The 23,863-nt window shown below is 46.6% G+C and overlaps 1 protein-coding gene across 1 annotated transcript in view; it reads left to right on the forward strand.

The window, feature by feature from the left end:
• The window catches only part of HYDIN (HYDIN axonemal central pair apparatus protein), a 123,993-nt gene that overhangs the window by 32,595 nt on the left and 67,535 nt on the right, over nt 1-23,863 (forward strand). The window contains exons 8-16 of the mRNA XM_069868809.1: nt 1,259-1,442; nt 9,690-9,789; nt 11,581-11,699; nt 13,305-13,528; nt 16,921-16,988; nt 18,874-19,109; nt 19,921-20,021; nt 21,244-21,379; nt 21,849-22,013. Coding sequence (XP_069724910.1) covers nt 1,259-1,442; nt 9,690-9,789; nt 11,581-11,699; nt 13,305-13,528; nt 16,921-16,988; nt 18,874-19,109; nt 19,921-20,021; nt 21,244-21,379; nt 21,849-22,013 — 1,333 coding nt within the window. The remainder of the gene's footprint in view (nt 1-1,258; nt 1,443-9,689; nt 9,790-11,580; nt 11,700-13,304; nt 13,529-16,920; nt 16,989-18,873; nt 19,110-19,920; nt 20,022-21,243; nt 21,380-21,848; nt 22,014-23,863) is intronic.

The following is a 23,863-nucleotide window of genomic DNA, read 5'->3' on the forward strand; positions in this document are numbered from 1 at the left end:
TTCTCCTTATTTAAAATATTAGGGATGGTCATAGCTTCCATAGCAGGCCACTGTCCTACTCTGAGAAGCTTTTGAGGTCTTGGAGCAAGGGGGACTTCTTTGTGGACAGAGGCAGCGCAGGACCCTGTGCTGGGATGTGAACCCAAACGACCTGGATCGTTAGAAGGTCTATCCAGGGATTTGCTCTGTCTCCCTCTGCTCATCGCAGTGGCTCGAAGCCCTCCTGACGCACAGCATTGTAGGTCAGCCATGAAGAAACATCTCCCACTGCACTCTGCGGGGAGCTAGCTGAAGCATGTTTTTTTGGTGCTGGTGACAGCATTTGCCCGCGGCTCTGTTGTGTGCAGCTCATAATGTCCATAACTGTATTTCCTTTCTAACTGTATTTGAATTTAGCTGGGTGATGATTGCTCTTCTGTTCATACTGTGGTGCCTTGATTTGCTGCATATGGAGCCTTCCACTCATTCCCCAGAGTTGTCACCTACTGGTTCTTCACGGCCAGGGACTGAAGCGTGAAGGGAGGACAGCAATATGCCAGCTAGGAGGCAACTGCTCTGTAGCAGTTCTCCCTTCTCATCTCCTGGTTCTGATCTTTAAACACTAGAATGGTTTCAGCTACAACTGCAAGTAAGGGTGAGATTAACTGTGTTAAAGTGCTGCAGAGAAGGTGAAAGAGGAGAAAGCAAAGGTGGGTCAAGGCTAGATTTATGGGTTTGGATTCAGAGGGTGCCAATACTAACTTCTTTCTTGGGTGATGCTGGGCAAAGCCCCTTTCTTTCTCAGGGCTTCTCTTCTTATACATGTAACTCCATTAATTTCACCTTCACCACGGTGATGTGATGCCTGAATTAGTTTGGTTGCTTTTCAGCTGCTCTGGGATCCTCTGGTGGAAGGCAACGTAGGTAACAGAGAGCCTCCCACAAGCAGCTCTCTGGTAGGAAAAGCCAGTTGAGGTTGTTAGTGGATTCTCCATCAGTTGTGGAAGTGGCTTTGAGCCAGGTTGTGCTCTTACAGGGCTACTGGCTTTCAAAAAACCTCTTCTTAGCTTGTAAGTGTAGAATAAAGCTACCTGCCATACCAATGGACAGCAAATGGTAGTCAGATCCCTTTGGGATCCCGTGGCTCGGGGTCAGCTCCTTGCTGAGCTGCTGCTGTTCCTCCTTGAGTGTGTTCCTGCCCCTGCGCTTACACGACAGTGTCTGCAAATATGTTGCTTATTAAATTATCTGCTTGGTTTGTCTCCCTGTGTGGCTGCAGGCTGTGTCACAGGCTGCAGAGGCAGGAAGAGGATGAGAGAAATTATTATCTCAAGGAGTGCATGGTGGACCCTACTCTCAAAGAACACCTTTCTCTTCACTCTTGCACCTACCAGAACCAGAGGGCAAAAGTGCAAGGAGACTCCATGCTTTTCTCCGATGATATTTTCACCATTGACCCTGTGGTAAGTGGTAGCCGAGAACCTCTCTTCCTTCTCCTCCTCCTCTCCTCCCTGAATGAGGTCACTTGGGCACATCCACATGTCAGCTGGTTTGATGTGCCAAGCAAAAACGACATCAGGTTTATCTAGTGAGGCTGGGAGAGCTTGTTGCAAAAAGCATTTCTGAACTGTGGGCTTCTGACAGGCAGCAAGAGCCTGCCTGAAGCTGAGCTTTGCTGCAAGGGCTGTAAATTAAGGGCACTTAAGTGTTGTTAGACTCTTAGGAGGTATTGATTATTATTTGTAAGGGCACACCTTATGCAAAGTGTATGGGGATTAAGAAAGGCACTGTCAGTTCACATATTGACCTGCGGAATGAAATGCTCCTCTGTGGAAAGGAGACCAAATTCAAGCCAAGTTTAGTCACAGAAATACCAATCCCTTCATATAACCCGGACTTACACCATGTCTGCATCCCTTTCTGTGTTGTGTGCGAGCCTGGACACAAGGCTGCCAGGTTTAAATGGACTTTGAGTTGTGTTGCACACAGGTACAGAAAATGTTTTGCTCTTCTCTTTATGCAAGCCAAATCCCCTGTGCTCCAATCAACCAGAGCCCTCATTCTGAGTTATTTGCGTGGTGTGAGATGAAGAATGCCTGCTGTTTGACCAGTGCAAAATCCCTTCTTTTCTTGGAGTAGACCGAGATTAATCCCGATCTCTTCTTTCTTTAAAATACTTTTTTCTTCTCTAAGGAAGCAGATCGCTTTCTCTTCTTGGTTATTCCTACAGCCCCTACAAGGCTGAGAGGCACCAATATCAGCACAATGGCAGTTTCATACCATACTGTAGCAGCATCGTGTGACCACAAGATTGTGCCAGAATGGTAGGAACATTGTAGAGCATGGGAACTGATCAACTGAGCATTAAGAGCATGCAGTGGTGTGTCAGAGCTTGTTTTAGAGTGTGTCCCAGGGCTTCTGCTTTGTTACAGCAAACTATGTCTCCACAAGTAGCTTAACCTGCTCTTGAGCTCCTGGAGTGCATTAAGTGGGGGTCCCAAAGTCTGGCTACCCACAGTAGTGAGTCCTGGTGCTCCATGTGTAGGAGATGCACAGACAGTGTATCCTGTCCTCAAGTCTTGAGTGGAAATTGCTTATAAATGGCTAATGTTACGCTGTTTGCTCTAGAAGTGAATATAAGTTGGCTGCTACGTAAGTCTCTTCCCTTCTATCTTGTCCAGAATTATCAATGTCTTGATTCCATTATTTATGGAACAATTGGTTTCACATTCAGAGTTTTTGTTCAAGTCTGTTTCCCCCCCGGCATATGGGTGTATTTGCATAAAATAAGTACTTTTTTCTCTGTATTAAATGCAGACTCTGAGAACCCACAGCCACTGGCTTCCTCACTCTTCTCTCTGGTGGTGGCCCTGTGACATTTGACTTGGACAGACACCCTTCTTGCACTGCCATGCAAACATGCTGGAGAGCCCCCCCGAAACTGGGACTGTGCTGCCTCCACAGGGTATTCTGGCCAAGAGTGGCTGCTCTCCTATTCCCACTGATTCCCCTCGATATCTGGGAGCGCCCTGTAGAAATACTCAAAGCGTTGCAACAATTGACTGGGAGAAGTAACTGCTTCCAGAGGTTAGGAAGCTGATGGAGGGGAGGGATAGCAGTTCTGGAAAAGCTTTCTGGGCAGGGTGACTTGCAGGGTTTGTGTTGATGTTTTTCTGGGTAATTGTACTGTTAGCTGCCAGTCTGGTCAGGTGTTGCTGTCTGTAGAAGCTGCAGCAGGCCACTTCAGTCTGTATAGGGTTAACTTGCTGATGAAAATTATAATAAAAAGAGAGGAGGCAGTGATTTTTGGAATTACCATGCAACCATGAACATTCTGAGCAGCCGTCCAAGCCTGTGGGAAACAAGCTGTTATGCAACTCTGACTTCCTGAGTGCATCTCAAATTTGATTTTATTTATTCTTGCAAATACACGTGATACGTCAGCAGGAGCAGCCATGTCACAAGCCCAGGTGGCTACCAAAGGACAGAGTCCTTGGTTTTTGCTGCATCCTCCCCACCACAGCTTAGCTGTAAGTCACATTGCTGACACGTGGGAGCTGACTCCTTGGAAATGGAAACCAGAGGACAGGGAGGATAAGGATTGGTTACCATTGCACTGACCTTGACAAGTCATCACTGTCCTGTCATTGCCTGGTAGCAACTCCTCAGTGTCACAGGTTAACTCTGAGCAGATGGAGGTGGTCTTCAGGATGTCCAGGCTATGAAGCTTCCATTGTTGTTGATCCAGAGGTTGGCTCAGGAGGTAACAGCATTGTTTGTTCTTGCAAATCTTCACTTCAGCTGAGGAGCCCATTCAAATGAGAGGTTATTGCAGAGCATGTCAGTTTTTGGCAGAAGACACCACCTCCAGTGGGAGCAATGGTCCATCCAGCAGCTTGCTGTGGGTTCAGTTATTTATGGAAAGAGGCAGATGTTAGCTTTGGCACTGCCTTTCTCTTAAGTGCCCTGAACTAGCTGGATGCACTTTGGGTGTCATTTCAGTACTACTGTTGCCAGATCTGTCTTTGGTTTCTTGTCCGCTTTGAGCAGTGATTTCCTTTCGGTGCATCACCTTCCCACTCCACAAAATAAAGTAAGCGATTTGGCCACCAGTTGGTGGTGCTCAGCTCTTCAAGACCACCTTTTTCTTATTCAGGCTGGTGGATATCTAGCAGACTCTCATTGTTTAGGGGCCCTGGGAGGAGAAAGTAGTATTTACAGTTGGGCTTTTGCATAGAGATCATGTGTAGCTGTGAGTCGTGGTGTGCCATTCCCTCCTGTATCACGTCGCTTTTACGCTGTAGCAAAGCCAGGGTACCACAGCTGGAGTTTCTATGCTGTATCCTCACACATCTACTGTCTGTATTTTAAGCCACCTGCCAGCTGCAGCCTATCTGAGGCTGACAGTAAACCAGAAAGTGTCGCAATATCACGTTCACAGCACTGCATAGCTTTATTTCTGCCCTGGTTAGCATCCACTGTAGCTTTCCATGCTCTGACTCAACTGTCATCTATGGAGAACATGCTAGCCCAAGCAGACCACAGTCTCCTGAGGTGTCTCAGTGGCCTGCAAGGGTGGGTAATGGAGCATATCCTTTTAACCAGCAGTTCTTTTTTCCCTGTGGGGTAGCAGGAATGTGAGGAGCCTCTTCAACAGCCTATTTTAATTTCCCAGGGGAAATAACGGACAATATTTTCTCATTTTATAGTCTGACATAGAGCAGTAATGAAGGGAGAAATGACAAAAGTTTCCCAGAATAGTTGTCTTTAAAGAATTTGTTCTAGCCATGAAATAGTAGAACAAAGAGTAACTGATTCTTTCTTCTTGCTTTCCACCTTTGGAATCAAATGGTCTGGCTTACAGCTTCACTGACAGTACAGGGAAGCTGTCTATGGGCGTACTGGCAAAGGTGTCCAACCAGATAGCATCAAATCTTGCAGAACAGTGATTTCATACCAAGAACTTTGAAACTTGAGTCTATTAACGACTAGTGTGGGTTTTCTTGGGAGTGAGAATACGAATGAAAGGCTCCAGTAACGATGCTGCAGTCAGATTGTTCCAGAGAGCTGTGCTGAGGCACGTAAAAGGATGGGGTTTATTGCTAATCTGTAGGCTTGTTTCCCCTGGTGCTTTAGAGGATTCTCATCTGACTGTGCCTTGGGATCCAGCAGCACCTCAGAGGTACCAGGGATATGTCCCTTGTCAGGATCTTGGTGCATCACTGAGTGATTTCCTGGAGCATGGCAAGACGTCATCTCCAGCAAAGGGGGTTTGTGTGCTGTACCCTTGTCTGTTGCAGTTGTAAAACAAGAAATAATACCTGCCCAAACCACAAGGCTCTCTCCTACTTTGGTTAATTGTAGAGTGTACAAAGATCCCAGCAACGTTGCACCAGTCACTGTGATCTCAGTGCTGGTGAGGAAATTATCCCACTAGGAACTCAGCCATTCTGAATAATCCCTGCAGGGATTTAGTGCTGTTAGAAGATATGCATTTGTGGTGGTCTTCCAGGTTCTTGCTGAAGGTAGTTTTTTATTTTTGGTGCAGTGGCAGTTCACCATTTTGATGTTCAGTTTCAGCTGTCTGGGGCCAGGATCAAATTCCAGAGTCAGATTAATGCTGTGCCAGCACTGACCCAGCTCTGGTTCCACTTCTGACAGCAACGGTGATACAGGAATGGGAGGAGAGCAGGACAAGGAGGGCTTTCTGTGTCATGAGCAATGTCTCATATACTATGTGGAGACCAGCAGGCAGCCAGATCAGACTGCAAAACCCTGATATTGCTTCTCCTGCCTTCTGTGCCCACTTGTCCATAAGCAGAGGGAGCCTTAGACGGGGAGTCCTGTTACTGGGGAACAGTAGCGTTGTGTCTAGCTTTCTAGCCAGCTCTCCGACAGGGCCTTGCCTTCGGTTATGAACTGGTTTCCAGGTATTTCCTGCTAAGGTGAAGGGCAGGCATGGTTTTCTTGAGGGGTGGCCTCATTGCCTGTCTTTGACACAAACCTCTAGTATCCTGGGTTGGTGGAGGACCTGGGTTGTTCATCCTCTACGTTCGAGAGGAATATAGGCTTTGTAGGCTGAGCCTCCCTGTGGACAATCCAAGAGATAGCTAAGGTGTAGCAGTGTGAGGACTCTCCCTCATCTCCCCTCAACACTCCGGAGCATTCAGGCTTTGAAGATTCAGCCTTCGTTCTTTTTGCATGCTGGGACCTCCTTGGAGAAACTAGGGCTGACAGTGCTGCCCTGATGCTGAGGAGCTCCTGGAATGTTTTCACTGACCTGAGAGGAGCACTGGAAGTACCGCAGTAGCCTGGAATGGGCTCCAGGTAGGCGAAAGCCTTGCTGTTCCTGTTTGCTGTACAATAGGAAAGTGGAATTGACTGAAATGCTTAACAGAAAGAAGACTTGTTTCATAACCTCCTTGCTGCTGTAGTCACAAATGTCTCTATATATTCATTGCTGCAGTTGGGATAATTGCTGTGCAAGTCACATTAGGGGCTCAGGCACGCGGAGCATCAATCTGGCTGCCAGCGCTTAGTGAAGGAAGAGGTAAGTTTGCCATCCTAGTCTAGTTCTCCGAGAGCTCAGCTCCATATGCGATGACCAGAACAGGACAGGTGCAGCTTGTAGCAGGACAGAGCTGTTGTGAGCATCAGATGTTTCTGAACCATCTCCCACTCTTGTCCCTGAATTCTGGCTCTGTGCTGCCTTCCTGGCTCCCCTAACCTGTCAAGTCTGTCACTGCCTCCATGAAGCATTGCAGCTATTGTGATCTTACCCCACTGTTTTGGAGCAGTGTCAGTTATTTCTGTTGCAGATGTGCTGGTCTTGGAGCAAGTTGAATCCCAAAGTCAGCTAAACTCATTCAGCTAGAAAACCGCACTGTTTTTAGCAGATACATATTCATCAGGCCAACAGTTCTTTTTAATTTCTTCCTTTCCTATTTGCCATTCATAAGCAAAAATGAAGCTGTTCCACTTGCTTCCATTAACAGGAGATGTATTGCCTCTGTCAGCCTCTGAATAATAACCAGGCTGGCCCAAAGTGTCCGCAGGGCCAATATATATGAATGCAGCTCATAAAATAGACTAGTGAGTGCCATTAGCTTGCAATCCAGCAGAACTGAGCAGCAAAACGGTACTTACAATAGTTGACCTGAAAGACTGATACTGCTGCATTAGGCCCAAAGACCTTTGGGTTTGGGTGTAAGTGGAAGAAAGGATGCTTTCTGAGATATGCAGGAATGTCCCATTCAAATACCCTCTCCTCAGTTTACTCTCTGGCACGTGAGGCTTTACAGAGCAAAAGGAGACTTTTCCTTGAGTGATCTGGGTGGCTGTTCTGCAACGGGGCTCACTTCATTCCCACTTGTTTCTTGACTCGTCTCCCTTCTGCTACACCCCTGTGCTTTGTTCTTAAGGCGCAAGATGCGCTTGCCCTGCTTTATGCCGCTCTAGATGATGACCTCTAGCATCTTCAGTGCTCTCAGTATTTCATTTATGTCCTTCCTTGGCACGTTGGCAGTGATGGTTTGTGTAGCTGATGGTGCTGCCGAGGCTGGCAAGGCAGTGTTTGCTGTACAGGAGCCGAATGAGGGCTGTCTGCAGCTCTCAAGATGGATCTCCACGGCAGCTGGGTGATTAAAGAGCACCACTGGGCAGCTCATCCCATGCAGCATCCTTTAAGGAGGAGCAGTACAGAAGGCCAGTGAGCAGAGATGTGTATTCAGCTACAGCTGGCAGGTTTGAAGTGAAGGCAGGCAGCTGCCTGGTGCTTCCTCCCTTTCCCAGGGACACTCTGCCCAGGGTGAGACAACTGAATTCAGTCTGTTAAACACATAGCAAACAGCTGGGTGATAAGCAGTGGTGAATTATTAGACTAATTAGCTAGTCCAGGGAAATCTATCAGAGTGTTTTTTTCAGTGGGTTGCTCAGGCAAGCCTCAGGCACTGTAGCAGAGCTTACATTATTTGAAGCACCCTGACTGTTTTTGTTGCTGTTAAGTCCAACACAACTCTGTGGATGCTCATGAGTCCATGCAGTATCCCTGTGGTACTCAAAGGCTCTGATGTCTAGCACACTGACTGCAAGTTGTAAGCTGATGTTCCCAGTTGCTTCCTCAAGCAAGTGTGTTTTCTCATAATAAGGCTTCAGCTTCATCCAGTTGCATGCTGGATAGAAACACAAAATACTTTCAATCCGGCAAATGTTTGCTCTATGTTTTTGAGAGAAACCCCAGTGACTTTTGTTTGTAACTTCCCTTTTCTTCTTATTGTGGTGGTGGTGGTTTGCCCTGCCTGTTCTTCCCTCTATTTTGTTGACTCTTAGCAGATTGTGCATTAGAGAATTATTTGCAGCTGCAGCCCAATAACTCACTGTGTCACAGCTCTCTGATATTTGTGGGGACTGTCCTTTGAGCTGTAAGCACTAAGTCGATGGGAAGTGTTAGAGTTATTTAATATTTATGCCGTAGGAGTGCCAGAGGCTCCTGTCAGTTCAAGACCCTTCTGGACAAAGTACTGAGGATACCCAGCAGGGAGCAGAATCAAAGACTCACTTTGCTGACAGAAAAATAACTCTGTTCTTTTTGTCTCCTTCTATAAGCTGGTTTTTTTTCATTCCTGGTAGTATTACAGCTGTCAGAGGTGCATATGTTTGTCAACAATGCATGAAGAGACATGTGTAATGCCAGGGGCTGAGGGGATGCAAGCAGTGCTTTTGTTTAAACTAATTACAAGAAGCGAGTGAGAGCCTTTACAAACCATGGATGTTTCTGAGCAAGGCTCTGTGGGACTGAGCACCAGTGTTGGGGCTCTGTCGGGAAGGGAGAAAATCTTGAGGAAGCAGCAGGTAATTGCAGACACACTGGTAGCACGGTCCAGACTTAAATCCCTCAGCAAGGGCAGGATAAGGAAAAGAGCTTGTTGGCTGAAAGAAGTGTGGAGCTGTAAGCACATCTCTTAGTTGTTTGAGCCTGTGTTTGGGGAAACAGGAGTGGATGCTCCTTGCGGAGAAAAGCAGGATGCATCCAATTCTCGACTCCTTTCTCGGGTCATCTGTTAATTGGAGAAGCCTGGGTGCTGGCTGAGTGCTCACGGCACAGGGCAGAAGCAGCTCTCAGTGGGAAGGAGTCGGTTCATTGATGCCCAGGCAGGAGGGCTTGTTCTGCTCGATGCTGAGAGCCCTGGCTCACCTGAGTACGTGATATACTCACATGCATATACAGGTGAAGGGTACAAGAGGCTGCACTTTTGTAACTAAGAAAGGAAAAATTCATATGGATAAATCTTTTCTGATCTGAGTAAAAATATTCATATAACCATGGTGATAGAGAGGTACAGCAGAAGAGAAGAGAGGTACCATCTCCTTAGACTGGCTGATACCACTGAAGAAATCCTGCTTAATTTTCTGGAGTGTGAGCCAGTTTGGTTGGTTTGTTACCACCCTAATTCAACTAAATTCCTCTAGCGGGTGCTGGTAAAAGGAAGGGGCTCGGAAAGTTTTGTTTGTTGGGGTTCTTTTTTGTTTGTGTTTTTTTTGTTTTGGTTTTTTTTTTCAGCTGCTTCCAAACTTGCTTATAAATTTTGTTGACAAGTATTGCTTGCTCCTTGTTCTTTGCTGATGCTTTAAATATTGGCTGCAGAGCTGTGGTTGAAAACAAGAAATGTAGTGTTTGAAGATAAATGGTTTGCTGTCTGCTTCTGTTTTAGGAGGGAGATGTCTGGCCAAATTCTTCAGTTGAAATCAATGTGATCTTTAAACCCCAAGAAGCCAGGGTCTATCAACAAACTGTCTACTGCGACATCTCAGGTATGGCTCCTTTGTCTCCTGTTAGACACAGTGAAGACTGAGCAGAGTGTCTGTGAAAGGATTTCCTCTGGCCAGCACATGCTTCTTTCCCTGCGTGGGAATAGTCACCTTGTGGCTCCAAGTCTGTGGTGCACATGGGTAGTGTTGCACAGGGCTTGCTGTACTCAGCAGTGTGAACACCCTCCCTGGAAATCAGAGACCAAGCAGTCCACTAGACGAGCTTTATGCTCCTGCTGTCTTTCAGAAGTGCTGTCAAGTCTTTTTCTGGGAGCAGTTGTCATTGACCCACCCAGCTTATTCCATCTTTGCCCTTATAGAGGCAATTGCTTTGCTGTGCTAGCACGGAACAGTGAATGCTTGTAGCAAGCTGTGTGGTTCAGGTTATCTTGTCCTTCCTCTGTGTGGTGCTGCTGCAGGTGTTTTTCAAGAGTAGGAGGTCGCTGTCAGCCTTCCATCCAGAGAACATGGTTTTACCCATCTTAAAAGAAAGAGTCACAAGGCCCGTGGTCCTCCAGCAGGCGGCCTCCCAGCTGTTTGTTGCTTTCCTTGCTATTCTGAGCTGACAGATAAAAATGTCATGGAACAGCTTTTTATTTATACAGTAATTGTGCAGTGTTTACTGGGCAAATGCCACTTACAGTAATTACACAGGGTTTGTGTAAAGAAACTCTTCCTGCCCACCAGCTGTAGTTGCTAGATCTGTGGAAGGAAAGGATTGATTCAGTAATTTGCTCCCAAGGGATTCCTTGCTGAGCGCTGTGCTCCTGGCTCTGGGATTCTTGCTCTGGTGATGGGGGCGTCCCTCACTTTGCTGCAGGGATCTCTGGAGGTTTGAGAGTGTTTTTGTTGCACGGAAAGGGGAAAACTACTTGTGTGCAAGCCTTAATCTAGTCTGGGAGTTACAGGAAACAGAGTGGGGAAAATGGTGTGTGTTTTAACAACAGGAGCCTGCTCCTGATAGACCCTGATGGACCCTGGGGAGAGCTTAACTCTTACACTAGCTCTTTGGAATAAGACCTCTAGGAGGTAATTTAAATGATACACCCACCCCTGTCTGTTACAAAATGGACCTGATCCGCTGTATTATCAGGATGGAATCCATCCCAGAGTTGAGGTGCCTGGGTGCAAAGAGTTTGAAGAAGAAAACTACAATCTTTAACTGGAGAATCAATTAATTCTGCTTCTTGGTTTCTCCAAGAAGCATGACTGCCTCCTCGTTCATTTTGATGCCAGTCACAAATCCCTTTGGAGTGTGATGTGCAGGTGGCGTGCCTGCCCCTTGCTAGGAATATTTAGAAGCTTTGCCCTGGTGCAGCACTGTGAATTGTGCAGCTGGATCTCTTGCCCCACTGGAAAGGGCTTTTGCTGACCTCCACGTTTTTTTTGCAGGTGCCTGAACAAATGGCTTAGCAGATGCTTCTGGATCAAATATTTTACAGAACTAATCTGTGTTGGGCACCTTGCAAAGCTGGCAGTGGCCCGATATTTGCTCTTGGCAAATATTTAAGCTCAAAATGAACTTTCTTAGTTATTCATGCAAATAAAGCGAATGCTCTTGGGTGCTGGAAGAGAGCATGTGATGGGGGTCTCAGGCACCTGAAATTCAATTTTGGGTTTGTCTGCACACAGAATTGTAGTGGGTTATGCCTTCCAAGACCGCTTTGTAAGCCATTCTTGCAGGGAGATGCAGAATGCCAAATGATGATTGCTCCTTTACCTTGTGATGGAATTGTCCTGCATCATTATTATTTTACAGGGAATTATTTTACTGACATGTAAATATCTCCCCAGGCCGTGAGACCAGGTTGCCCCTGCACATCAAAGGAGAAGGCATAGGGCCTCAGCTCCGCTTCAGCTTTGACCAGCTGGACATTGGGAAGGTTTCTGCTGGATCAGCCCACAACTATGAGGTGAGCAGTAGGGGTTTGTAGTGATTGGGGTGGATCCTGGTGGCTTCCAGGGCAGCTGTGAGCCTTGTGGACCTGCGGGATTTCTGGCAACTCAGGCAGTTGTGACTGGGGCATATTTGACCTAGTACTCAAATGTGAGAGGTTTCACAGAATGTGAGTACTGTTGATGGGGTCCAAAAGTCTATGTTGGTCATGAAGCCCTAATTCCTGCTTTTTGGCAACCTTCTTTGAGATCAGCTGGGAAGCTTTGTGCAAAAAAAACCCTTGACACATGAAAGCAACACTGGGACAAAAAGATAAGTATTCAGAGGCTTTTGTTTTAGCCCCAAGTACAGTGCCCCTTTGTGTTCTGGCTGTTAAAAAATAGCTGGAACTAATTTACTGTGCTTGAACTCAAGTGCGGTACGGACAGTTTGCAGTTAAGTCCATCGCACTAATTTCTGAGAGTTAGAGGAAAACTGTTCATCCTCCAGGCACAGAGTCATCCCTTGCAAAAAAATCGCGAGTGTCTTGCCACACTTCAGACTTGGTAATTCTCTGGCTCTGTAAAGATCAAAGCATTTCTGGAGGTGAAGCAAAGAAACTTTCTATGTATTTGCCTTCCCCACCTCAATGGTATTGAGTCTTCTGCAAAAAAACAAGATCACGCAACCAAAATAGGCAGAAAATGGGGCAAAACATCATGCCAGATGCTTTCAAATGCTTGACTGTGGCAGGGAAGGACACGTTGTTCTCTCTGTACATTTTTGATGCTGATACTCTATTGATTCTCTCTATCGATTTATTATTTTCATTACTTGAGAAAATGAGAATAAGTAGGTGATACTATTAGTGGTGTACTAAGGAGCAAGATTGGTGGTAAACCTCAGCTCAGTGTAGGATTCCTAAATGAAATTTGTAACTAAGGTGTAAAACACTGGAGGAGAGACTAGTTTTCAAGTTACCATTTCAGAGGTCGAGTATGTGAACAATTTCAACAGTGGCTGAAAGATTAAAAAATAGGGAACATCTCTGCTTCTGTCTCAGCTCTTTTCCTGACCTGTCTGTCTGAACAAAGACTAAACTTGTCAGATTAAAAAAATAAAAGAAACCTGAGTTATGTACTGTAGCAGAGCTGGGGAGTCCTTTTGAGATTGATTGATTATAAAGCTGTCCTGAAGTGTCTTCTGCATGCAGTAAACTTGGCTGTAATGGAAGCTGAAAGTTTTCTGCCCTTGGAAGGAGCAGACTCATCTGGAGCAGAAGCAATAGTTGATGATTTGCTAGGAATGCTGCAGCTGCCCTTCGTGGTGGCTTTTGGAGTCAGGTTTGAATTGACTGGGAGATGCTGCACGGGTTCTCTTCAATGCAAATCAAAGTGGACTGCTTTGTGTCAGTGGCATAAACCCAGAGTCATTCTGTTTGTGTGAAGTTATCCCTGCTTTGCGTGAAAAAACCCAAAGGCAGAACTTGTTCTGTTGTATATTCTTTAGTTTCTGCCAAGCAGCAGCACACAGTGTTTTCTGCCTTTTGCAGATATCAAGTCTTTAATTAGAACGTAATTCAGCCTTCTGCAGAAAGGAAGATTCCTTCTGTATTTCTGTTTCGACTTTCTTGTTGTTGCAGGCTGTCCTATTTAATAAAGGAGCCATTGATGCTCCCTTCAGCTTGGTCCCTCCAGCTACAGCTCTGGGCTCCTGCTTCACCTTTATCCCACGGGAGGGCATGATTTCACCAGATGGGCTCCAAGTCATCAAGATCTCCTTCAGTTCCACTGTCCTGGGGAAGTTCACAGAAGAATTCAGGTTCAGTGTGAATGGATCCTGTGAGCCTGTGACTTTGACTGTCAGGTGAGGAGGGTTATAGGAGCTCAGTGGCCACACCTGTAGCCATTGCTGGGTGATCATCTCCCACCAACCTCACTGTATGGTGAAGCAAACGGGGGAAAAAAGGTGTTGTCTAAGGTCTTGGTGTGGGGTTGCTAGGATCAGAGCCAAGGCCTTTTAGCCTTGTCTCCAGTTTGAACCCTCCAATTCCCACAGCAAATGCAGTGTAGTTATTTGTGAGGGGAAGTCACTATGCCTCCTGTGCTCTCAGTGCCCAGTCGAACTCTGCATGTCTTGGGTCCCTGTGGGAAGTAGCTTTGCCTTCATGGTTGAGCTGGGTGGCTTTGTGGCTTTCCAGGTTGCTGTTCACACAGAGTTCAGCGGCAGCAGGTTCCCCTGTGACCCTTTGCTACCCCTGTGTGAGGACCCCAGGGTCCTCGCATGGCGACACTGCCTACGCTGGAAACAAGTTGGCCTGGAGGCTGCAGAGGAAAAGCGTGGAGTTGCCTGCTGCCTATTCTGGGTATCCAGGAGTGACTCCTTCCTACGTGGAGCTCATTCCCCCTTGGGCCCTGGCAGATGTGTGATGGTATCTATCAGCTTTGGGCAGCAGATGGTCTGGGATGTCCCACCTGAACACATGGCGAGGCCACCAGGGGTTTGGGGATGGCTGGGGGCTGGGCCTGCCTCAGATGATTCTGCAGCCAGAAGCAGTGTTTTTAAAATCCTCTGTTAATAACCCATACAAAATGGGTAGCAGCAGCCTCAGCATCGTCTCTTATGCTAATGTGTTGGGACAGGCTGTCTTCGTAGCTCTTGTGCAGCGAATGCTCCGGTGCCTCCTTTCTGCAGGCAGAAAAAATGCTGATGCAGGAGTCAGGGAGCTCTGCAGCAAGTGCTGTCACAAGGACTTGGGCATCATCCCATGGGCTGGTGCCATTGCAGAAGATAATCCTCACCTAGTAAGGGGGAGAAGGAGAAAAAGCAGCTGAAGATGAGAGCAAAGCTCACTTCTTGGGACCCTAGCAGCATGTGCACTTGTCCCAGCTAGTCTTAACCATGGGCTGAGGGATAACTGGTGCTGGGGACTTTGAAGGTTTGGGGTTTCCTCCTGGGCTGCTGCTGTTGGGAGGCACTAGACCAAAGCAGTAAAGAAATTAAGAGGATCTGTGTCAATTTTACCAAAAAGTAAGGGAAATGGATAGAAAGAACAAAAAGGTTAAACTATGCGAGAGAAGTGGAGAGTGGGTTGGTTGACCTCAGTAGAGAAACAGTCATATTGGCTTTGTGTTTGGAGGGAAAAGATTGTGTTTTTTTGAAATCAAGAGAGAACATTTCACAAATAATTTGTTCTCTGTTCCTACTCCAAAATTGGCCAAGGGATTTTATTGCATAAGCAGCTTTCTCCTTGAGCAAGGGCAGATTTTTCTTGCAAGAATGCGCTTATTGCAGGTGAAACAGTTTTTCTTGGCTAGTCCCCACTGCCTGTGCCCCACAATGACCTTGCTTCTGAGGAAGGTGTCACAGTTTAGATGGTTAAACCAGAAGAGAAGGAAGGAGCAGTCAGAAGGGTAGCTGTCTTTTGGTTTCCCCATTACCCAAATGAAGTGGTCCTTTTTCTCTCCACTGATGCCCTGGTTTCCAGTGCCCAGCATGTCCTCTCTTTCTCTGCCCTGTTCTACCAGCACAGCCCTGAGCTCAGTGCAGATTGATGTTCCTTTCTTTATTTTTGTCCCCATCCTTGTACCCCTCTCTTCCTGGATGGTGACTCCTGTGCAGACCATCTGATGGAACCCCAGCATCACCATCTGTTCCCATACAGCTGTCCCTCAGCAGTAATTCTCATTGCTGTCTGCTCCTCTCTGAGGTGTCACCTGCCTCCTTGATTTCAAAGATCCCTTATCTCTTATTCTCAAGCCCCACAACTCCAGGTGTTTGTTTTCACACTCCTTTGAGATGCCTGCCTACCAGGTCAAGCTGAGCCTACCTCTTTGGGAGGCTTTGACCACTGGATTTAGTTGTCTATGGAGAAAAAGTTATTTTTAATGGAAACCAGCTGGCTGGTGCGGCACTGGACTGCAAAGGAAGGAACAGGGATGAGAGCTCAAGTGGTTCCTCTTTCACCTTGTGTTGTTTTTTGTGCTCTGCGAGGACCCTGATCTCCTTCAAAAGTGCATTATTTAGTGCTGCTGTAAACCCTTGTTGTTGCCAAAACCACTGCCTTTCCCTGCGTTTTCTTGCAAGCTCGACTGTTATTGGCTGAGATGCCCAGAGTTCTGGGTTGGCTCCTTGCCTGAGCCTTCTGGGCAGTCGTTCAGGTGCAACTTGCACACAGATGAAATGCCCTTAGCAGTTAGTTCCCCACTTGCTTGGCAAGACTCATTCTTGGCCGTGTCCCAGTGTGATCCCCAGTTGTGGTTGGTTTGGCAGTAGTTTTCCAGCATCTCCTGGCAAGTCTTGTGATGGAATCTGTGTCGACCACCTCTACTCTGTCCAAAGTAAGCTGTTGGGCTTGGGAGGTTAGATCTGATTCCATGAGGTCCTTAGAGAGGGAACTTGATGGTCAATAGGGATTTTTTACTTGGCTTATCCACGGACGGGAGCTGGTTTGGCTCCAAGAGCCTAGTGCTGGACTGAAGCTCTTGAAGGTCAGTTTTGAGGCTTTTTGACTATGCAATCAGAAGATGCCCAAAATAGGGCATAATTCTTTCCTTGGAAACCAGCTTTACAGGAGCCCGAATGCTTGTTTCTTCGGTGTTTAGAAAGGCTGCTGAATTTAAGGGTGGGTGAGAAGGTCTGGTGGTTCAGAACTCCTGTATTTGGTTTAAGACATGTCAGCTGGTGCACTGGGGACAAGCTGATACTTTCCTCCTACATGCACTTGTCCACTATGCAGAGCTGTTGCCACTCTTGTTTTGGTCAAGGGGTGTCCTTCTTTTCTGGATTCGCATCTGAAAATCTTGCCTGCTGAATGATTACATGGATCAAGATTATCAAAGGCAGAGATGCTCATGGACTCCATGGCAACATCAGTTCCAGCTAAGGAAAAGAAAGCAGAAAGCAGCTGAGGAGGCTGGTTGCAATAAGTCCACTTTTGTGTGGACACCTCTGTCCAGCATTACAGATGAGGAAACTGAGGCATGGAGCCATTATTGGTTCAGGGTCCTTCGTGGAGCCAGCAGCAACTTGGGTGCATATCTTCCCTTACATGTTTTCTTCAGCCACATCAGCAGCTCTGGTGTCCTCTTTGCCTTGGAGGCCTCCTGTCCGCATGGATGCCATGCTGGGCACAGGGTTATGGGGTGATTTGAAATCCACTGTGGTTCAGAGACCAACTTTAACTCATGTGAGTGCTAATGCAAGCTGAAAGCTTTACACTTCTCTAACCAAGCCAATGCCTGTCTTTGTCCTTACAGGGGCTGTGTCATTGGAGTGGCTCTTCATTTCAATGTACCTTCCCTCCACTTTGGTGACATCTCCTTTGGTGAGTGTGCCCTGGGCTTGGTTCTCTAGTCGAGAAGTCTGTACATTACTGAAATGGAGCATCTCAGCATAAGAGCTTCTGTCACTGGTGTTCCTCGGTAGCAGCCTTCGGGGTGTTAAAATCAGGGCTGCTGGTTGCTTAGGCAGTGTTTTGCCATCATGATATTAAATAGGACCGAAGGGATAGGAAGTCAGTATTTTCTGGTGTCCCTCATAGCCTGTTTGGCCCCAACCTCCCAGGAGGTGAAAGTTTTTGTCCCAGAAGGTTCCAGGCCATGGGACTGCAGGAGGAGGGACTTTATGCCTGTAGCTGTTCTGGTTGAATGTTCCTGTTGCAAGGCAAAGCCAGCATTTCCCATGTGAACTGTAATGTGACGTGTTAACGAGTGCTGCCAGGGCACCTCCTTATCACCTGTTGGGTAATATGTCCAAGCAATAGGTAGTTCTGCTCCAGGCACTGATGTCCTTAGAGATGTGGGCTCCTTTCCCTTCCTAGGGAGAGGCCAGCTCTGCTGACAGAAAGCATCCAGAGTGTCTCCATTGAAATGCAGATTCTGGTGCTGCATCTGAGTCTCACAAAAGGCTTTTTATTACTGAGATGATCTAAAGTTTAAGTGTGAAATCAATTGTGGATTCGATTGATTGAAGGCCTATTATCATTCTTTTCCCAGAATGCCTCCATGCTTTCATGCTGTTCATGGACCTTTTAAGAAAACTCATTACCTCCCCTGAGCCATTTCCTTCCCTCTCTACATTATTGCTCTGCCACTTCTTTGGTTCCTTTTGAATAAACAAAACAAGAAATGCACCAGGCAGGAATTAGGTTGTGTGACAGGAGATTGGTCCTACTCAGTCTGATTTCATTAATAAGCCCTTTTCAGCTGAAGATGGTTACCGTATTTTTGCTTTTTAGCTGTGCTGCTATCTGTTTTCTGTGTCTGGAGACTTCAGTCCCATTTTGGGTTGTGAAGTCTGTGTTTGTCATTTTGTGCCCCTCCTGCATCCCTGCTGAAGTAATTGCTGGAGGTGGGCAGGGGTCACTGTGGATGGAACTGCCTGATGGTTTTCCTCCCCATCCGTATTCCAATGATGCTTGGTAAGCAGGCCATGGGAGATGTGCGCTCCTCCTCACAGAGCTGGTCAGCCACGCCAGGTGTCCACTCCACAGCAAGTTGTCCTGTTACTGCAGAACATACCCACCAGTAGTTGTGGGTAATTGGAAGGTAGTATGAAAGCCGAAATGATGCAAACTGTTGTAGGCAGTGCTATCAACAGCCATTGTGCACTGTGGATGTGATGTCCACATTTGCTAGGTAAGGTGAGACGGTTCTGGCTAATTTCTAACCCCCTGCCCTTGTGAAGTGGGCTGCAAGCGCAGTTCGGTTGGGGCAAACCAGGAGATGCCTTCAGGATCCTGCCCAAAGAAACTGCATTAAAGTGCTTTGCTATCACGCTATCGTTCCCAATTTCATCCATCCTTTATCTTACTGTAGCTTTTCTCCTTGGTGACAATGCACTACTTGTTCACGAAGTTAGCAGGGAATTTTATGGATTGAATTTTCAGAATATAAGTGATCTGTCTGGATGCACCCTCATAACTCAAAAATAATTAGTGCTGTTTCTGGATATGTGAGAGAGCTCTTTGGTTAAAGGGATCAAAAATTCTTCTGTTTGTCATTGCTAGGAGTGGGAATTGCCAAGGAATCAATCCCTGTGATAAGCATAAAAGGGAACTTAAATGACAATTGATTCCTTGCTTGTCTTCTCAGTCAGCTCTAGTTCAGGTTGAAAAGAGCTAAACTCCAAGCAGTTTTATCATAATAGGATATTCACAGCAGGAATCGTGGGATAATTGGTGCAAAAATTCTTATTTCTCATTTTCTTAGGCTTTCCTCGCACTTTGTCATGTCGCCTCACTAACAGCTCCCTGGTGCCCATGACCTTCAACCTTCGCATTCCTGGGGATGGCTCAGGGGAGCCCAGCGTTAGCTGTTTTGCTCAGGTGTCAAACAACACTCACCCATCTTGGAGACGAGGAGCTCAAAGGCATGTCAAGCCAACTGAATTTACCATAAAGCCTTGCAGAGGGACCATCAACCCCCAGGGATTCATGGATATCCAGGTATGGGAAGAATGGCCATGCATGCTTCAGTAGGCAGAGCTGAAGCTTCAGTGATATATGAGAGGGCTTTAGTGCTGCTAGCATAACACAAGTAAGATATATGCACCCTCTTAGGCTTTTGTTGGCTGGGTTACTATGGTACATTTCTGAAGCAGCACAGTTTTGTTTCCAAAATCATAAGCTGAAGGTCTTGTACCGTATAGTCAAGTACAGAAGCCATTTGAGTGTTTTTGAAGCTGCTTAGAGCAATTTCTTTGATTTACAGTAGGCAGAGGAAGGATGAGGACAGAAGGTGGCTGTTCAAAAGAGAGATGTCATTGTGTAAAGCAGTTTGCTTTTTTTTTCTCAGTCTGGTTTCACCTCTCCTGTTGAGCGGAAGGAGCTGTATTCACTACAGCGATCTCCAGTGGAGACTGGAAAAGTTCTAGCAGCTGTGAACTGCACAGTATCTGCTGGGCCACGTTTTGCTCTCAGCTTCCCATTGTGAAGCTCAATTCATTCTGTTGAAGTCAACAGATTTCCTCTGAATTTGTTATTGTAGTCAAGATGAAAAAAATGGTCCCTTAATTTTAATGCAGTGGTGAGTAGAGCATTAGTCTAACTGTGTTTTTATTTAGCTTACATGTGCCATGAGAACTGCACAGTGTGTTTAACGAAACACTTAGGATCAGAAGACCGTTCTACATGTCAGCCAGCAGAATTAGGGCAAAATTCTTCCTTTCCTCACAGTGGAAGGAGAATGGGAGGGCAGTATGCACAGCCAATGGCTTTTGGCAAAGATGAAGTATTTGATGCTCTTCCCTTCCACCAGGTCACCCTGTGCTCCAACACCGTGAAGAGATACGAGCTGGCACTTGTGGTGGACGTAGAGGGTGTTGGCAAGGAGGTGTTGGCACTGCTTCTCACAGCCAGGTAACGGCGCTTTCCCTGCAGCTCATCATCTCTCCTCGTGCGTTCACCACCCTCACGCTGCCTTGCATGGTTTACTGGCTCCAGTTCCTAGCAAGAAGTGCTGCTTAATGAGCCAGCTCTGCCCAGCCGGATCTGAGACCAGCACTGCTTTGAAAGCAGCCCGTGTTGTGAAGCACCTGGGCTCAACAGGCAGGGATGGCCCTCAGTCTTTTTCTAAAGGGAACAGTAATTATATTCATCATTGGCCTGCTTTTTGGTGCTCGAGGTGCAACAAGTTTCCAAAGGGTTGTGTCTGCTCTTTCCTGGAAGTGGTGGACTTGTGCTAGGTTAAGACCAACATCAACGTTTATTTGGGATGCAGTGAGCAGCCTGCTGAAAGCTGGTGTGTGGTTCAGTTAATGAAGATGTGTGCAAATGGGAATGGGGCTTGTGGCAAAACTGGTGAAGGAAAAATAAAGGCAAGATCTTAGGAAGGGAAAGTAATCTTTGATGTGGAAAGTGAGCTCAGGTTTCTCTGGTTATTTTGAGTGTTAACATTCTCAACGTTGGTTTTGCTGCAGCCAGGTTCAGTCCTGCTGTGCTGCAGTAGGTGTCAGTTTAATTACGAGAGAGATGGGATTCCCTCTCCCAGGCAGAGCAGTCCAGTCAGTGCCCAGGCTGTGATTTTGTAAAACAAGGTGGGAACAGACAGTGTGGGGACCCATGAGGATGAAACTAGGAGATGGCGATCATCCATTGCATAAGGCAGGTGGTGGCTTGTGTGCCCTCCATTGCTGGGGCAAGTGGCTGAGTTTTCAGGCAGGGCAAGAGCAAGGAGAAGGGGGAGTTATTTTTACTGAGATGCTGGAGTCTTGTGTTCCCTGAGCCTTGGTGAGCACTGGACCTCAGTGGGAAAGCTTTCCCAGGGCTCACACCTTGCTGGGATCATTGAGAGGGTCCTTGCAAGCCTTCTGGGATTAAGTTGCCCATCAGACAGCTTGGACAGGGTACCGTGCTCTGCCTGGGCACCTGGCAGTCCCTGCGATGCCAAGGTTCAGGGTTTGCCCCTTCTTGATGAGAGGTTGTTAAGTAAAAAGAAGTTAAAGGTGATTTATTGCTGTAGGAGTATTAAATGTCTATTTGGCGGTGACAGAAGTCTTACGCTCCATTTCGCACTATTTCAGGACTAAACAAATACTACCTTCTCAGTATTTCTAATTCCCTTTTGGCCATCTCTGCCTAGATGTGTAGTTCCTCTGCTGCGAGTGCTCAACCCTCTTGTGACGTTCGGGCGGTGTTTCCTCAAAGTCTCCTATCAGCAAATGCTGACCCTTGTGAACAACAGCGATCTGCCAGGCTGCTACAGGGTTCTTCCTCAGGTTTGGCATTGCATCCACCTCCTGCCCTCAAATGTTACTGTGGGTTTTATCAGAAAAAAATACAAAGGATTTTGGATAAGAACTTGGTGTGTTATATTCAGGTAGGCTTCCGAGTTCGTATTCCTACCTGAATATTAAACTCTTTAGAAAGCAGTTAAATAGGAACCTGTCTGAATAGAAACTTTGGGAGACAGTTTGTAGTCTAATTTTGGGGGTACTTTCATGCAGGAGAACTTAGAGGGTTGTGAAAAGCTGTTACAAGGAGGCTGCCAGCACAGCAGTGGTTGTTTGTGGATGTAGCAGCTTTTGGATCCCCTCAGGATGCAAAGCCCATGCTGGTCTTGCATCCGGATTTGTGCCTTTCTCGTAGGGATTTTTAAAAATGTGTTATTTGCCATTGTGGTAGATGTCAAGAAGTTTACTGTTTCCTCAAAGATCCTTAACACAGGTTTGATTCTGTCCCTTATAGGAACACAAGGATGCTGCTGCTGTGTGGTACTCCAGCCCCATGCCATGTGGGATTATCCAGCCTCACAGCTCGGCGGAGGTTCCATTTACACTGGAAGCCCAGGTGACGGGAAAGCAGGAAACTGTTGCTCATGTCACAGTTTTTGGGAGTGAAGGATCCCCACTGGTGAGTGCTGGGGAAGATGTTGCCTTTGAGACTCATCTTGGTGGGGCCTAAACTGTGCAGGGATTCTTCCTGGGAAAACAAGAACTTGTACTATGTGGCTGGTGTGGACAAGGACAGAAGGGATTCATGACATGAGCAACAGGCAGTGCCTAGAGAAGAGCAAGGATGGTATCCTGTTATGTTGATAGTCTGAGTATCTGACACAGCATTTAATGATAGAAACGTGAGATGGGATAACCAGCCCAGTCTGAAACCTAGCACAGTCGCTGGATCTCATACTCTGTGATATTAGATGACAGCAACTGCTGCTACATTAGGACTTTTTGTTCAGGAGCACCCAGGGACATCCCTGAATCCTGCTAAAGCAAGTGCTTTAAATAAACTGTGCTAAAAGTCAGGGCCATCATGTCTAAGAAATCTCTATCATCTTTCTCCACCAAAAGCCCCAGCCAAATACACCACTTGCTTCTGGAGCACAGAGACTTTTTTTTTTTCTACCAAGGTTGGAACTGGATGAGGCAAAGCATTCCTGGACTAACGCCTCCTGAAAGAGATTTGCATTCAGTTGTACACAGCAACAGCAATGACAACAAAATGTAGGGAAAAGAAGGTTGTATGTAGTGTCCTGGCTTCATCTAGCTGAAATCTAGAAGAAGTATCGTTAATTAAACTTGATTTAAGATGGTAACTAACTTTAGAAGCAATTGTTTAAAAATGTCTGGTCAGCTCTCTGTACATGAAAGAAGATCTCTCAAGATTGCTGGGAACCTTAAGCTTTCTGTAACAGAAAAGTAGACTGGCATTTTGAAAGTAGCCTAAAAGATTTAAACTTCCATTAAACTGAATGGAAGTGATGCTGCTCAGTCCCTTGGATGAAGATGAACATCTCAGCCTGGGCCGATGTGGATGTGCATGTAAACCAGTCAACAGGAAGGCCAGGTGATGCAGGCTTTGCAGGGGAGTCTGAAGTTTGACAAAACAGTTGCTCATAAAAATAGGTGTGCTTCCTATCACAGATGTTATTCTGCTCATCTCCAAAGGGCTGTGCCCTGCTTTTCTGTTTCCTCCCTGCTGTCACCTGGAAGCAAAAGCAGTTGGTGAATCACGGCTCCTCCCTCCTGCTCCTCCTTCTGGGGAGCCTTGGGGAGCATCACCCCAACTGCAGCTCTCCACACCTCTGTTCTCCCAGGCTGGGGTAAAAGGTCCATCATCACGCACTGTTTCAGCTCCTTGCTTCAGAGGTACCAACCTTGATACATGATTTTTTGCTCACTCTGGCACTGTCCTGTCAAGGACTGAGCATTTCTGGATGCTGCTGCTCCTGGCTGAGTTGGGCAAGTGATTCTGACAGCTGTCAACACCATTTCCTTGAGTCAGAAATCCTTAAAGGTTTTACGTCTTGGAGGCCGGTATCTTCTGTAGTTAAATGATACACCATGCCCTGCAGTGAGTCATACAGCATCTTGTCAGCATTGTGAGTTTCACACATTCAGATCCTGTTTAAGAGTTGGGGTGTTTGGAACCCATGAAATCCAGCCAGGCTGGATAAATTCTCATAGTTTTTAATAATCTCAGAAGGTAGTTTAGCAAAGGAATCCACGTTTCTCCTCCAGTTGGCTGCAAGAATGAATCTTTTAGGTCTCAGGCTGTCAAAAGGGACAAAGCAAAACAGAAGAAACTGCTTGAATGATGTCATTATTATTGTCTGTTATTCATATAATACCAGGGCAAACGTAAGCACAATGAGTGGCAACTGACTTGCGTGATCTGAAGAGCCCTCTTTGCTCCTGACTTGTGCTGATTTTCCCCCGGGTCGCTTTGGGAATGTTAAGGAAGTTAATCTGCAAGTG

The sequence above is a fragment of the Phaenicophaeus curvirostris genome, chromosome 14 (assembly GCF_032191515.1).
Source record: "Phaenicophaeus curvirostris isolate KB17595 chromosome 14, BPBGC_Pcur_1.0, whole genome shotgun sequence".
Lineage (NCBI taxonomy): Eukaryota > Metazoa > Chordata > Aves > Cuculiformes > Cuculidae > Phaenicophaeus > Phaenicophaeus curvirostris.